The following is a 16,837-nucleotide window of genomic DNA, read 5'->3' as shown; positions in this document are numbered from 1 at the left end:
CACCCATAGCGCCGGTGCGACATCTGGCGGTGAATCTGTGACATCGTCACGAAACCGAGTCAACAACAGCAGCCCTATGCAGAAGAGCAGGAGTCCGCCATCTGGTCATGTCTATCACATAGGCTGCGTTTACACAGGCAGCCCAATTCGGATATAGATAATTTTCACTAATTGGTAATTGACCAATCAGATCTGAAAAATAATATCAGAATTAGGCTGTCTGTTTAAACAACGAATATTGGACAGGCTTATTAATAGCTAATATACTGCCTGGGCACACGCTCCCATTTAGTTTACAACAGCAGCTTGCTCTCAACATAGGCCAGTGGTGGTCACTAACCATGGTCCTGTTAGTGGGTGCAGCCTTTTGATCCAGCCCACTGAGCCCAGCACTACCACACCAGATTAAACTAATCAAAGTCTTGAGACTTGATGCTCAATTGAATCAGGTGTAGTGCTAGAACAAAAGCCTGCACTCTAATAGGACCATGGTTGGTGGGTGAACCAGGCTTTACTAAAACTTAACTCTGGACCACAAAGCCAGTTCCACCACATTTAAAATACAAGTTGTTCACCTCTTGTCGGGGACTGATTTGGCCCTGACACCAGGTGTGTGCAATTAATTATCAGGTAGAACAGAAGAATCAGGGTAAGAGTTGAGTACCCCTGTACATGTTTCTCTTGACAACTTCAAAGTTCTAAGATGAAAAACAGTACTGTCCCAATCAGTTTTTTTTTTCTGTAAATGGTATCCATTTTTGGAACTTCAAGATTAAATGTTTGCAAGATTTACATACATTTTACTGAAGGTTTCAAACCCAGCATCACACTGTTGCAATTCAATATCTATACAACACCTAAATGAACAAAAAACAATTACATTTCTGTCTGCACTAATATCAGTCAATATATTAAATTACAACACACTTTGTTAACATTGATTTTCCACACAGCAAAGTATCAGGTATAGGAATATGTTTATTACTAATTCTAAATGAACAAGTCAATAATGCATATAACACTTGTAGTGAATAAATAAAATATACTGATATAGTACATGTATCTTGTATTAATATCTAAACAAGACCCATTCATTGAAGAACACCACTCTGGTAGAGAATGTGGAATGTGACTTACAAGTTCCATACAACTATCGTTGAATGGGAAAACAATTATTTTGGTACCGTTCACAAGACTTGTAGGTGTCGTCCCCATATCGTCTTCTCATTTATGTAACCGGTCCTCAATTTCATTGTGTGTATTTTTACATATTTTGGGGATTGTATGCATTTCAGTCTATGGGTGTTAGCTGTTGTTGAGCATGGGTCAGGATTTAATCTGTTGCGCAGCTGTTTGAGTGGTCAATGCAGAGAGACTAGGCAGTAAAATAAAGTGTGTTTGAGAGGCTAGCTCAGATGGCTAGGTTGGCGATGACAGCTCTGGTGAACTCGTCGCTTGTGGCATAGCCCCCCAGGTCTCCTGTGCGCACCTGCCACAAATAAAAGAGTAGTGTCACACACACACACACACAGGCCTGGTTTCCCCAAAATCAGCTTAAGGCTGCTCATCCTTTGGGAAACTAGGCCCTGGTCCAGTCCCGGAAAGACAATGGTCCTCACAAATATATACACAAAACATGACTAGTGTGTAAGAGAGCCTTTTTCACCACCAAACTCAGACACACATAAATAGGGTAGAGGAATATTAGCTTATGTTGAAGCAACTCAAGTCCATGGTCGTATGTATGTATTTACTCATAAAACAGTTAATGACCAAACATACTAAATAAGAATGGATGACTCAGGAATCTACATTTATGGCTAGCGTTGTCTATGTTGGTCTTTCAACAGATGCTGCACCACTCATCCTACGTCTGGAAAACAATGCAAGTTTAAATCACACCTTTGATTACATTTGTTGTTGTTGAGAAAACAGGCCAACACAAACATTTTCCCATCTTTTATTCTTCAGTATTTGACCATGATAACATGACATAAGCCAATACATTTGAAGTCCCAATGACTGACTGACACATGCCAGTCTAAGTCTCTAATAGAAATGCTACCACTGAGATCATCAACATAACCAATATATAATTTATTGGACATTTGGCAAAGTCCAAAGCCAAAGTGAACTCAGGCAAGGCTGGTCGTAGGCTCGAGTTACAGTGGCTTGTTCGTTTGCAAATTTAATGATGAGAGCTTTGCCTGACTGAACAGCCAAACACGATGGTTCTCCAAGGTCACAACTCCAGCAAAAAGCTACCTAGATAGTGACCTCTACGATACACATTATGTGCGTTTTACAGCATACACAGTGAACAAATTATTAAGATTTATTTTTAGTCACAAGTGATGACTAGAGTATGCAGATGAGCGACAATGGATAATTAAAAGGTTCTATGAAGCTAGCTACAAATACCAAACGGTGAAATTGGCTAACGTGTTAGCATCCCTGCAAATGTAACAATATCAAAACATTTGATTGTAGATTCTGAAAAATGTCACCCTTCTCAGGAATGACCTCTACATCCTGCCTCCTTTAAGACAGTGGTGCTGATATGCGTTCGTGAGAAACTTCCATGTTTATGATGACCAGTGCAGTTTAAAAAAAACTTTTCTTTTTTACAGCAACTAAAACAGTCTTAACCTGACTGTGCACGTAATTAAAGGTTGTGATTGAAAAGACCTTGTTAAAAAGGATACTGCAAGATTCTGGCAATTAAGCTGTTTTTCTACTTACCCAGAGTCAGATGAACTCATGGATACCATTTTTGTCTCTGCGTACAGAATGAAGGCAGTTAGAGGTAGTTTCAAGAGCCAATGCTAACTAGCGTAAACGCAATGACCGGAAGTCTACAGCTACGGTAGTCTACGCATATGCTACCACGGTAGCCTGGACTCCAAGCCAAGAAAAGTCTGCACATAGAGTCAAAGGGTTATGAACGACGTACTGTATATGCCTGGCACGACTCAGGACTGTGAAATGACAGGCCAGATATCCATTGATACAGTGCTGTGGTAGAGATTTCTCACTCGCTTTGGCGTCGGCGAATTGTCCCCGTGGCTCGAAACTTGCTTGACCAATACTGCTGAATAACACACGGCCCGACCAGTATGGACTGCGAGGCTGAACTAGTGGAGGTCAATGTAATATAAAGATCATATGCTTGTCCACAGCAGAGACAATGAAACAGCTCAGAGAGAGAAGAGGAAGAGTTGGAGTGGAGGGAAAGAGAGTAAGCTGACAAATAGGAGAGTAGACTATAGGGAGTTAAGTAGAGCAGACAAAACAGAGAAGATTCTAGAACAGCTTATAGAAGAGTGCAGCCAACAGCAGAGGCAGTACAAAAGAACAGGCTGACATGGAGGAAAAGAGAGAAGCAGGAAACGGCACCAAGCAGGGGGTGCTCAGTTGGAGAAAGGGTTCCACAAGGAAAAGACTGGGAGAAAATAGAAGCCCACTGCATAAATGGACGATTTGGTAAAAAAATAAAAAATAAATAAAATAAAAAAGATGATAATTATCTGCTTTGGCCAATAATTTTTGAATTTGAGCAAGAGAGAAAAACGAAATAAAGGATACACCGAATGCGTAAAGAGGAATATGAAAAGAAAGCGGAGGAGAGAGCTGCCAAGAGTGATGTAAGTGTTAGTTTAGTGGGAAAGTGAGCAAAAAAGTTAGTGGGGTAAAGTTTAGGGAATGTGGCAATATTGGGTTCAATATATCCAGATTATATTTGGTTGGCCGTCCAGTTTACAGAAAAGGGCAGGGCGTTCAGGGGATCGGGACTTCTTTAGTACATGGGTCGGTGGCGGAGGTTCCCCACAACGGCTTGCACAAAGTCCCCGGTCGTGCTGTAACCGCCCAGGTCTCGCGTCCGCACCTGGGACACACACACACACGCACACACACACACACACAGGGTGCAGGGGAAGAGGAGGAGCAAAGGAGATGGAAAAGGGGAGGGTACTTCAGACACTAGTGGACTGACAAACACCATACTTCACACATTCAGATAACCCGTCCTTCAACACTCAAATTGAAATAGCCCACTTTGCCCACATTCAAACCACAAAGGCCGGTCTGTCGAACAGAAATCATTCCCCTACACTCCTTCTGCAAAAGGACACCTTCTGTGCCATGGCTGACATGACAGAGCCATAGCTTAGCGCAATGGTGTGTTGACCCATGTGCCTGCCTGAGGAACCATGGTATTAGTTCGGGTTAGTGTTGCTGCTATTAGTGCAAATAAGGGCTGGGACGCACACCACAGTTAGTAGGATCTTTGTTACCAGTCAGTTTCTATGGTTACAGAGCTGTGTTCCGTCACCTCACTGTGCCGGCTGAGAACAAGGACAATGTTTAGCAGGACACACAGAGGGGTGTATACGACACCACCCACGTCGACATGCATAATCAAAAGGCTCTCTCACACACACACACATACACACACACAGATATGGGTTATCGATTGTTAGGTGTAATTCCATGGCCAAAATGCAATTTGAGTCATGAATTGACGTTTGGATCAGAGTATTTCTCTTTACACTTTTCGCCAATTTTTATTGTATTTAAAAAAAAAAATAATTGACACACAAAATGCATGGACAAATATGTTATCTTGCAAGAACACTTCATAACCATTGAACTTTAGAATTAGTCATACTGTATACGTTTAGACAAACACTCACTCCCAAACATACACATTTGCATGCACACAAACCAATAAGATTGAACAGGATGTTGATACAATAGTCACACACACACTCTTACCTTGCCCTGTTTGATGACCTTCCTGACAGCATCTGACACCATATTGGAGTGGTATTCCAGGCTGTAACACAAAACAGTCAGTTGAAATTGTGTGTGCGCTCAGACACACACACACCCACACACTACACGTCCCATTGGAAGCAGTGCCCACTCACTTGAGGTGATGGAGCATGTTGGCAGCACTGAGCAGCATGGCCGTGGGGTTGGCGATGTTCCTGCCTACAGCCTGGGCAAAGGGGTGCCGAGCTCCCTAAGAAGGAGAGGAAATGTTTGTTTTCAGGCTATTTTACACATGCTTATTGTAGCACTATACTGACGGTTGAATGTCTAATGTAACAAGTGTATGATTGCAGCTGACTGGTTAAGATGAATCTCCGGCAGACAGACACTCACGGTCTCAAACACGGCGTACTCGGCGCTGTAGCTCTCTCCTGGCACCACTCCTGCCCCGCCGACCAGCCCAGCGGCCAGGTTGTCAATGATGTTGCCATAAAGGTTGGGCATCACCAGCACGTCAAACTGGTATGGGTTCTGGACCAGCTACAGAGAGAGGGTGCATATTTGAGTGAGAGACAGAGAGAGAGAAAGAGACAGAGAGCGCAAGAGAGAGCGAGGCATACCTGCATGCAACAGTTGTCTATGATGATGTTCTCATATTTGATCTTGGGATACAGCTCTGCCACCTCGGCACAGCACTGTAGGAACAGGCCATCTGCAAGCTTCCTGTAGAAAGACAGAAGGAGACTAAATCAGACGTAGAATGTACATGTCAGTGCAATGGTGCTGTAACGTACCTCAAGCCATTTGAATATAAAAAAAAAAAAATTAACAGCTACACAAACACTGTGTGTTTCTGATTCCACGTGTTGATCCGGGACCACCTACGTCCACCATCCTTAGCAGGGATTGACGTTTATTTAAGTTATTGTTACATTTATTTTACGCCTGTCATTCGGGCAAGTAGGACAGACTTTTGTCTGAAAGCTCCAGTCGCTTCACAACACACAAAAAAAGTCTAACACCATGCGCCAAAAAGGGGCCTGAAAAGGTGTATTGTATGATGTAAGGAACCACTTTACAAAATAACATTTATCATCATCATCATCATACAAAGAATCAGGACAAAAAGTAATCACGGTATTAACCCATTTTGGTCAATAATGATAAATATCCTAAATATATTTTTTTAATGCAGTTGCTTTCCATTAGTGGCAGGGCTCTAGCCTGACTTTTTCCAGCGCCAAGACAGACATGAAAGAAGTTAGCCATTTCATCTAACATGTTCAGGGAATGCATGTTGAATATTTTGATGTGCAACAATAGGATTCAGAATGAGCAGATTTCTGCATCTTTATTAAAAATGTTTTGCATATTGGCCTAGGCTACATGCTAAATAATTCACCACCTGAGGAAGTGGGAATTCAAAACACATTAGCTAGATTTCTAACCGTAAATATATTGTTGCTAGATAGCCATGTAATTGATCTAAGAGTAAATTCAATGTCCAAATTATTTTTTCTTTTTCACCCCATTGGCAGGCCGAATAGGCTACTTGACGTCTTCACCGCAAACGGCGTGCTCCGCTCCGACCTGCGTATCATCTCCATACATACTCTGTAAAATGGTGGTATTTCCTCAATATTGAGTTTTGAAAAAAAATAAGTACACTCCGAGACTAGCTGAGACTCCCCTCTCTTTAACAGCATTTATACATGCTAATAGCTAAATAGATGTCGGCTCGGGTATTCGAACCAGCAACCTCTCAGCTCTAACCACGAGGCAACCTGCCGCCTTAGTTTACTACCGAGACAACTAGGAAGACTAGGCTATATTGTTTTAATTGGCTATCTAATTAGTCTGTTGTCTCTCTCCTCGAGCAACGGTACATGACTGAACAAACCCTGTTTGCTGACCAAAAAGTAGCTGCAACTGGGCAAATAACTCACTAACTAGCAAGGAATATCAACAACCCGCCTCAGGGTTTGATCTCAAAAGTGCATCTCGCGACCACAGGTGATTAAAATACCCTTGTACCTCAATGCAATTCAATAATTCTACTCATGCGCTTTGCAGAGATGGGGAAAACAGTGTGCAACATCGCCTCCAGAGGAAAATCATCAGATCAGAGTAATTGTTTGAGTAGTGATGGTATGTTATATGTTTTTACTTGTCCATTCAAACAACTTAATCTATATTCTGCTTGCCCCACAATTATATATATTTTTTACTTGTCCCGGACAAGAGGGCAATGTCGAGCCCCACATAAACAGTTGGGTTGGCTGTAGTTGGATAGATGTGTAGAAGCCTTTAAAATGAGGTTGCTTATTTGGCAGCGAGACTCACATGATGTTGGCCTTGTGGACCGCCGTGACCTTGCTGCGACCCTTCTTGGTGGCGTAGTCGAAGGCAAACTTGGCGATGCGCCGAGACTTCTCCCTAGTGATGATCTTCAGACATTCAATCACTCCAGGCACGCTCTGAGACAGAGAGCACAGTTCAGACCAGGACACACCTCCATCTGACCATGGTTTGACCATGGTGTTGGAGAGCTTAAATGTGATAAATCTTCTGCCCAGTGTACACAGGCACACAGCGATGCGGACTGGAGCTTGATTTGGCCTCTGCATGCCTCCAGAGGCTCTGGAACTGCGTCAAACCCTCCAATACGAAGCCTCGGCCCACATTTTGGGATCTACCACGAATTGGCTTTTAGCGGTGTGAATGTTGAAATGAAATTGGGATCCTTAACGTTAAGATAAATCCCTAACCGATTTCAATTTCTGCAACAACTAAGAGTGTTGGAGGAGTGCGAGGCTCAACTTCTCCCCTATTTAGTTTCCCTGGCTACCACACTGAACAGCGTGAAGCAAACCCGTGCACAGATACTGTGTGACTGTGTGAGAGCGAAGTGTTGCATCTCGCTCATCTCAATATCCTAGTCTATTCATTGATGATAGGCCGTGCTTTACTGAAGTTGTGAGGCCAAAAATAGCGAGAGACAGCATTTCATTGCGAGAGACAGCTTTGGACTGCCGATAGATAGGTCTAGTGCACGGTTCTGACTAGCTGCCTGGTGGCCGACCTTCCTATACTGTGCACCTCCCCCCTCGCTAGCTCGCCATGAAAGATGCGAGTGTTTGTGTTCTCGGAAGTACACCAACTAATCAGTGTCCCCCATTCCAAAAAAATACTGAGTCTTACGAGTCGATTCCTGGCGGAATAGAATCTGAACACTCATAAATGGGAGTCGATACAGGAAGTCAACGAAACAGTTATTTTGGAATCTATTCTCCACCACGTCATCATTGTTAACAGTAGGAAAAATGGCAGAGAGAGTTAAATAGTACTTTTAGAAGTTAAATGAGAAGTAAAAGCAAACTTTGAGGTGGAATTGAGGTACAGTAATGGTAGTACAGCTGCAATGCTTAACCATCTGAAAGGGACACACCGTGAGACCCAAACGGTTGCCAGCAGCACAGCTGCATTGTAAATTCTATACATTTTTCTTAACGTTTTAACAGAAAAAAGTAGCGCCCGCTTTACTTAAAGTAACTAATATTATTACTCAAACTTGAAAAGTAATGTTACAGTAATAATATTACTTTTGAGTAAAATTAATGTAACGCATTACTTTTGAAACACGTTACACCAACACTGGTTGTGATAGATGATTTCATCTAAAAATGTATGTATTACCCATACAACAAACTTAAACATGGTTAGATTTCAAATGAGGACTGGGTTAACTGGTTTTACCTAGCCAGGCAGGGTGAGTGGAGATTTCCATTTAGGACCAAAGAAATGGTCATGAGTGGGCAAACTTCACCCACCAAACTTCACCCCTTGTCGAGCTGAAACCAACACACCCATTAGTTGTGACAGTGTGTGGTGATGTACCTCATGCTCCAGAGAGCTGTACTCTCCCTCAGTCTGCTCTCGGATGATGACCAGGTCCAGGTTGTTGTGGCGGGTGCTGTAGCCGGGCAGGCTGTTCACGTGTACCACGTTTGCAAACAGGTCCAGCCTACGCCTGAGCAGAGCACAGGAGGGAGAGGCTCACTAATAAGGACAGCCAGCCACACACTAAGATATCTCATAAAAATATTCATTTATTGTGTTGGATTCATGCTAGCGCTAGATCTAATATGGCATTACCTAATTTTCATCTCAAAGCCAGCCAGCTCCCCTTTGAACTCCATGGGGGTGTTAATCTTTCCTACACACACAGAGAAAAGAAAAACAGTCAGTCAGAACACACTGATATGGTAAAAGCAGACAAAAGGAAGCAAATCCCCAACAGAGGAGACAAGTTAGTTACCTTTCATGGCCACCCTGTTGGTCTTCATGGAGGCCAACACCTGCTCCAGCTTCTCGTCGCTGTCCATGTGCTGCACCTCACTTAGGTGGAACTCCTCAAACTCCACTGGGACGTCACCCGCCTGGAGAGAGAGATGGAGGGAAGGAAGGAAAGGCAGGGTTAAGGGTAGAACCAAGGAGATAAGACAAGGGGATGAGAAACAGGATGGACATAGAGGATGGATGAATAAATAGCAAATGAAGGCAAGCCCCCCCAAAATTGTTGAAGACTCCAGTCACCCAAGTAATAGACTGTTTTCTCTGCCACCGCACAGCAAGTGGTACCGGAGCTCCAAGTCTAGGTCCAAAAGGCTTCTACCACCAAGCCATAAGACTGCTGAACAATTAATCAAAAATGGCCACCCGGACTACTTACATTGACCCCCCACCCCCTTTGTTTTTACACTGCTGCTACTCACTGTTTATTATCTATGCATAGTCACTTTACCCCTACCTACATGTACAAATTACCTCAAATAACCTGTAGCCCTGCACATTGACTTGGTACCGGTACCCCCTGTATATAGCCTCATTATTGTCATTTTATTGTGTTAACTCTATTTCTTGAACTACATTGTTGGTTAAGGGCTCCTTAGTAAGTATTTCACGGTAAGGTCTACACCGGTTGTATTTGGCACGTGTGACAAATAAAATGTTATTTGATTTGAATGGACTATAAACATTATGAATTAGTCTAGCATATTCAGTTATCAATGAACACAGAAAGTATTGGATTGAGCTCAGAGCATGCTTGGCGCATGGTGCTGGCAATAGTGAATTCCATTCCCACATGGGCCACATAATGTGTGTATTGACTGCTGAGACAGGGTCACAAGCATGGGGGTGAGGTGGGGAGTAATAGCATACCTGGAGGAGAATGTGCTAAGGAGATGAGTCCGCTATATGTCAACATAGGGACGACACATCCACACCAATCTGCACTCTCAGTCAAATTGTCACTCCAGGTCAGCCTTGAGAAAGTGGAGCCACCATAATGTACATACCTTGAACACCTCCTTGACGGCAGTCATCAGTTCAGGTCCTACTCCGTCCCCGGGCACCATGGTGACTTTGAATGTGGCGTCGGCGCGGGCCGGGGGTGCCTCAGGCCCACCGAGACTGGCGGTCATATTGAGGGAACGGGCAGCCAGCTGCTGCCACCGCTGACCAGTGCCAGTAAGGCCCTAGAACAGGACACAATAGTTAATTAGGTCCACTGTAGAAAGGAAGCATAATCAGATGGTCTGGTTGTCGTTATAGCTAATGTGTCTTATCTGCCAGTGGCTATATTCTTTAAAAAAAATCTTTCTATAAACATGAGACTGTCACATGGAATGTATGTCACGATTATCAGACAATTACAGACTTTAACTAGCTAGCTAACCCTGCTTTCACAATGTAGAAAAGCTGTTGCGTACCATTTTGTTTGAACAATAGGAGAAAAAGACCACCAAATCAAGTTTAATCAACTGCCCAAGGACCAGGTTAGACGAACCTCTTGATTTCAGGCTATTACGGTGTGATGAAGTAAAGCTGTGGGCTCCAGTTACTTATAACATGTGTGTTCGAAGCACTGCATCACTGGTAAGTTAGTCACACTTGTTTGTATCCAACTAGTATGTGTATTGCGGAACGCTTGCTAGTTAAAACTTCTTAAGGCTAGGGGGCAGTATTTTGACATCCGGGTGAAAAGCGTGCCCAAAGTAAACTGCCTGTTACTCAGGCCCAAAAGCTAGGATATGCATATAATAGATAGTAGATACTATAATATATTTGTATAGAAAACACTCTAAAGTTTCTAAAACTGTTAAAATAATGTCTGAGTAAAAAAAAGGTCAGAGGATTTCCCAATGGTTTTCTATGGGAAGCCCTATTTATGAGGAACCTGGTTGCAGTTCCTGTGGCTTCCACTAGATGTCTTCAGAAATTGTTCGATGTTTTTCTTTTGAGAAATTAAGAAGTAGGGCTATTCATTCCATGTGTCACTCTGGAGGTCCCTACTATTTTGGTGCGCGTGAACAGGAATGCGCTTCACGCTGTTTTTTATCCGGTATTAGAAACAGTTTATTCCGTCTTAAATTTGATTGATTATTTACATTTTAGGAATACCGGAGGTTGGATTAGGAACGTTGTTTGAAATGTTTGGACCAAGTTTACAGGTAACTTATTAGATACTTTGTAGTCATGTTGGGCGAGTTGGAACCGGTGTATTTCTGAATCAAACGTGCCAAATAAAAATTGACATTTTGGGGATATAAAGAAGGAATTTATCAAAAATAAAAAAGACCATTTTGTATCACAGACATTTGGGATTGCAAAAACAATTAGATCTTCAAAGGCATTTATTATATGGTTATTTCTGACTTTTGTGTCGCACCTGCCTGGTTGGAAAATGATTTTCATGTGTTTGTATGCAGGGCGTTGTCCTCAGATAATCGCATGGTCTGCTTTCGCCGTAAAGCATTTTGAAAGCTGACACAGTGGCTGGATTAACAAGAAGTTAAGCTTTATTTTGATGTATAATCGATCCCACTAAAGGGATTGGCTCGTGAAGGGATCCATAAGAGGTTTTAACTTGCAGTAAGGACTAGTGATATGTATCCGTCGAAATAACAGCTATAATATTCTTCTGCATTTGGAAATGTATGCAAAACTGGAGATTCCACCAAGTAGGTGTAGATATGGCAATAGGCTACTTTGGGACATTTGGTAGGGTTGTCTCCCCAGCTGGTCACCGTCAAGCTGAAAGGACATAGAGCATTTGGAAAGTATTCAGACCCCTTGACTTTTTCCATATTTTGGTACATTACAGTATTATTAGAAATGTTTTTTCCCCCTCAATATATACACGCACACACAATGCCCCATAATGACAGAGCAAAAACAGGTTTCGATTTTTTGAAAATGTATTTTAGGGTCTGAATACTTGTAAATAAGGTAGTTCATTTTTATTTACTTTTTATTTTTAAATCCATTTTAGAATAAGGCTGTAACGTAACAAAATGTGGAAAAAGTCATAGGTCCAGAATACTTTTCGAATGCACTGACTGTATAGGCAAGCCAACAAGAATCAACTTTTCTAAATACTTACACCAAACAAAAATATAAAACATGTAATGCAGTGGTTTCATGAGCTGAGCTAAAAGATGCACACAATGAGAGAAATAAGCTTTTTGTGTGTACAAATTTGGTTACATCCCTGTTAGTGATAATTTCTCCTTTGTCAAGATAATCCATCCCATTGACAGGTGTGGCACATCAAGAAGCTGATTAAACAGCATCATCTTCAACAGGTGCACCTTGTGCTGGGGACAATAAAAGGCCACTAAAATGTGCAGTTGTCATGACAACACAATGCCACAAGTTAAGGAAGCATGCAATTGGCATGCTGACTGCAGCAATATCCACCAGAGCTGTTGCCAGAGAATGTAATGTTCATTCCTCTACCATAAGACGCTTTCAACGTCGTTTCAGAGAATTTGGCAGGACATCCAACCAGCCTCACAACCGCTGGTTATGTGTATGGGGTCGTGTGGACGAGAGGTTTACTGAAGTCAACATTGTGAACAGGGTGCCCCATGGTGGAGGCGGGGTTATGGTATGGGCAGGCATAAATTACAGACAACAAACACAATTTTATATCAATGGCAATTTGAATAAACAGAGACACCGTGATGAGATCCTGAGGCCCATTGTTTTGCCATTCATCTTCCGTCATGACCTTATGTTTCAGCATGATAATGCACAGCCACAAGTTGCAAGGATCTGTACACAATTCCTCAAAGCTGAAAAATGTCCCCATTCTTCCATGGCCTGCAAACTCACCAGACATGTCAGCCATTGAGCATGTTTGGGATGTTCTGGATCAACGTGCATGACAGCATGTTCCAGTTCTCGCTAATATCCAGCATCTTCGGGCAGCCATTGACGAAGAGTCAGACGACATTCCACAGGCCACAATCAACAGTCTGGACAACTATGCGAAGGAGATGTGTTTCGTGCTGCATGAGGCAAATGGTGGTCACATCAAATAATGACTGGTTCTCTGATCCACGACCCAATCCTAAATTTTTAACCTCTACGGGATTGGTCTCCCTATACCGTGACGGTTGATGCTAACGTACGCTAATGTGACCTTGTAAGTAACAGCAAACTTTCCAGGACATAGACATGTCTTATATGGGCAGAAAGATTACATTCTTGTTAACCTAACTGCACTGTCCAATATACAGTAGCTATTACAGTGAAAAAAGACCATGCTATTGTTTGAGGAGTGCGCACAACAACAACATCATCACGGCAACTGGTTTGATACGTACACATCTGAAGGAAAGAGATAAAATGTAGCACAGTTGTGTTTGATAAAATCAATTTTTATATTCAAATATAGGAACTGGGTTCTAGTTTGAACCCCTGCCGTCTCTGGCTCCACACCCACCCCGCCCGGCTATCTAGATGTGTGAAAGTTAGCGTATAAGCTAATGATCCATCATGTATGACATTCCTGGGAGTATGTACACTTACAAAATGATATGGTAATAGAAAATAAATGTTCTCTATAGTTATGTACTTAAAATGTATAAATTGACCAATTCGACACATTTGGGAAGACTTGATACAAAATAGTGTGCAGTATTGCAATCCTTCACTGGATTGACAGTGCTGCCATCTAGTGGCCAAAATCTAAATTGTGCCTAAAATGCAATATCAGATTATGGCCTTTCTCAAAGATGATGGGGGAAAAAAGAAAAGAGAACATACGTTTTTTTATTTTATTATCTTTTATCAGATCTAGTGTGTTATTCTCCTACATTAATTTCACATTTCCACAAACTTCAAAGTGTTTCCTTTCAAATTATATCAAGAATATGCATATACATGCTTCAGGTCCCGAGCTACAGGCAGTTAGATATGGGTATGTCATTTTATGCAAAAAATTGAAAAAAAGGTTTAGATCTTTAGGAGGTTTTAAACTGTCTGTGACCAACAGATGCATATCTATATTCCCAGTCATGTGAAATCCATAGATTCGCGTCTAATTAATTTGTTTAAATTGACTGATTTTCATATATGAACTGTAACTCAGTAAAATCGTTGAAATACAGTTACGCGGCATATCTAAGAGTAGCAAATTAGATTAACTTATCTCGCTAGCCAGCCAGCTAACATCAGCTTACACAAGTATAATGTGATAGCTTTACTGTCTGTGTTAGCAGGTCGGGTAAGAAATTAGTGGCAGAATAAGTATTATGCAAATAATTTGTTGTTGTGACAGTAAAGTATGTTAATAAATACATGTGAGGCTACTGAGAAGGTTAATTGAAGATGACCAAAAATAAATTAAAAAAATGTCAGTTTACTTAGGATGCTGCCAAAGTTAGGCTAATTACATGGGAGTAACAGGAGTACCCTACTGCTGTACACCTACTCAGGGTGTGGTCACGTTTAGCACATTTTTCATGTGACTGACATGCGTAATGAAAAATAGCTTAATAGCCTACAGTTCTTGGAATCCGTTTTAATTGTGATAGGCTCATGTTTTACCAGTACTGCATTACCCCCCCAATACTTATTTGCCAGTAGGCTACTCAGTACTGGACCATAACTGTACTGACTTTCACCCCTGGGTTTAACATACTAACCTAATATACCAGACATACACTACACGATTTTGCAACGTTTATGCAGTCCCAGACTAATTTTCACGATCGAGGTGAAATCCTTTGAACTTGGGCTAGGATCAGTATGTCGGGACTCGCTTAGTTTGACTTGGCTAAGGACGCACCGATGATGGCTGTTCCATTTTCCAGACCCCTGTTGGATGTCCAGATAATTTTCTGACATGTCAGAAGTGTTGGTCATGTATCTTGTAGAATGAGCAGTGCTACGACGCGACTGGGCAAGGACCGCTGCCAATAGCCAATGAGCACTTAGCGTTTAAGACCAAAACAATGATAGCGAAGAGAATAGCGACAACACCCACCGTGTGGACAGAGATGATTGGAAGACAGATTAGTGGAGCTGTGGAGAACGCGGCTGCCTTTTCAATGGGCCAGTTCATTTGACATGGTGTCACGGATGAGCGGCGTTAACTAATTTTAAACTATTCATTGGTTCTTAAGTGAAAGCTACACCCACATGGAGCATGCAAAACTAACTCCACCAAAAAAATATATGAATTAATATTATGAAATTAAGTCCATATTCTGAGCCTGACTCTCTTTAATGTTTCTCCACACTAATAAAAGCAGCTCAGTTTGCTTATCGGCATTTTTTTCCCCTGACAACTAAGAAAACGCGGGGGAGGGGAGCGGGGAGTGAACTTGACTAGGTTATTATCTTAGCGTAACGTGAGCACCCACGTTCTGGGTTTGAAGATGGATGGAATGAAAGGTTTGGGAGTGGGAAATGTGAGCACGTTCAAGTTGTTCAAGTTGTTTAAATCGTTTAACGTTACTAGTGTATGCCCTGCATAACTGAAGCTGTGGTCTGAAGCTGATAACCACGAGACATCAATCTGTTAGGTTGTTCATTGTTACGTTGTTAGATTGCTGATTAACGTTCGTGACAAATTTCAATGGCATGTGAATGCGACAACCATCCAATTTCAACCTGGCTGCGTATCTTAGTTAGCTAGGTAGGTAGCCGTATCGTACTAGGAGCTAGCCAGCTATGGACATTATTCTGTCGCATTACCATTGGTGACTAACGTTACAAACTGCTTAATATAAATTCCCCTAACAAAACAATGGTAGTCCTCAATAACACATACAAAAAGATTTACGTCACACGAAACACTTTGTCCACAATTTGATGACTGTAAACATCATCTACCGACTCACCTTGGCCAATGTTACAACGCTTCCTCTCAAGGCGGCAGCCATCATGATCCACAAACCAGAAAGAATGTGGAGGAAATTAATTCTTCTTCGAGGTTTAAGCGCAGTTGGCATCCAATAAATGTTGTATTACCGCCACCTACTACACTGGAGTACAATTTCCTTACACTTTGGTTGAAAAAATAAATAAACAAATACCCTACCATCTAACGCTACACTCACAAAAAAACTTACTCCACTAATTAAATCTATTTAGTCCTACCTCAGGCCAACCACCTGAAAGGATGGGACACCACCACTTAACACACCCTGTAACTCCTCTGATGTCAAGTCGCACACCCAAATACCTCTCTGCAACTGCCACCACAACCTCCATTTTCTGTGACTTATGTTCCATCCCTGCAGTAAAGTTGATAACCATTGCTATAAATGCTAAAAATCCAATCTTACTGAAACGTATCACTTGTTGGCCTATCCCTTTGTAGTGGTACAGATCTACTACTCACACCACTCCTCTCACAACCCTTCCCCTTGACCCATCTTCCTCTACTTTCTTCACTGCATGTGACAACTTCTGCACTACTCTAACCCTGGAAACCTCAACCTGCCTCTCTCGCACAGAACATTTCTGCACTAAATCTTTAAATTCATCTTCTATGATATCATGGTGGTCTGCAAACAAACGTGAAAAGTGCATGCCACCACCTACTGTGCTGGAATGTAAGATCAATCATGATCTGCCCAATTCTATACTACCATGAAAATTTAAAAACAAAAAAATCCCTAATAACTTCTACAACACCCTCCCCAACCCCCCTACCCAATTAAACTTGATCTATATCATGCTGAAACACTCCACTGTTAGG

The 16,837-nt window shown here is 42.0% G+C and overlaps 1 protein-coding gene across 2 annotated transcripts; it reads right to left on the bottom strand.

The window, feature by feature from the left end:
• Positions 1–960: 960 nt before the first annotated feature.
• On the bottom strand, positions 961–16,039 carry idh3b (isocitrate dehydrogenase (NAD(+)) 3 non-catalytic subunit beta). 2 transcript variants are annotated; one of them, XM_064965639.1, is made up of 11 exons: positions 15,975–16,039; positions 10,137–10,316; positions 9,095–9,215; positions 8,932–8,992; positions 8,674–8,806; positions 7,120–7,253; positions 5,397–5,499; positions 5,170–5,316; positions 4,932–5,026; positions 4,777–4,837; positions 961–1,489 (listed from the first exon to the last, which is right to left on the bottom strand). In XM_064965639.1, the coding sequence occupies exons 1-11, from the start codon at positions 16,017–16,019 to the stop codon at positions 1,412–1,414; spliced, it is 1,158 nt and encodes a 385-aa protein (XP_064821711.1). In that variant the 5' UTR covers positions 16,020–16,039; the 3' UTR covers positions 961–1,411. The 2 variants fall into 2 exon arrangements, with proteins under 2 accessions (XP_064821711.1, XP_064821710.1); XM_064965638.1 differs by lacking the exon at positions 961–1,489 and adding an exon at positions 1,945–3,886.
• Between the last annotated feature and the right edge of the window lie 798 nt (positions 16,040–16,837).

The sequence above is a fragment of the Oncorhynchus masou genome, chromosome 5, assembly GCF_036934945.1.
Source record: "Oncorhynchus masou masou isolate Uvic2021 chromosome 5, UVic_Omas_1.1, whole genome shotgun sequence".
Taxonomy (NCBI): Eukaryota; Metazoa; Chordata; class Actinopteri; order Salmoniformes; family Salmonidae; genus Oncorhynchus; species Oncorhynchus masou.
Note: the sequence above shows the minus strand (reverse complement) of the source record. Positions and strands in the feature narration are given on the sequence as shown.

What these genes read in the sequence shown, in the direction of transcription:
- idh3b (XM_064965638.1), bottom strand. Translation starts at nt 16,019, where the DNA reads ATGATGGCTGCCGCCTTGAGAGGAAGCGTTGTAACATTGGCCAAG. An exon ending in CCGTCAAGGAGGTGTTCAAG is followed by an intron (nt 9,216 to 10,136) that starts GTATGTACATTA and finishes CTCTCTCTCCAG; the next exon opens with GCGGGTGACGTCCCAGTGGA. An exon ending in TAGACAACTGTTGCATGCAG is followed by an intron (nt 5,317 to 5,396) that starts GTATGCCTCGCT and finishes CTCTCTCTGTAG; the next exon opens with CTGGTCCAGAACCCATACCA.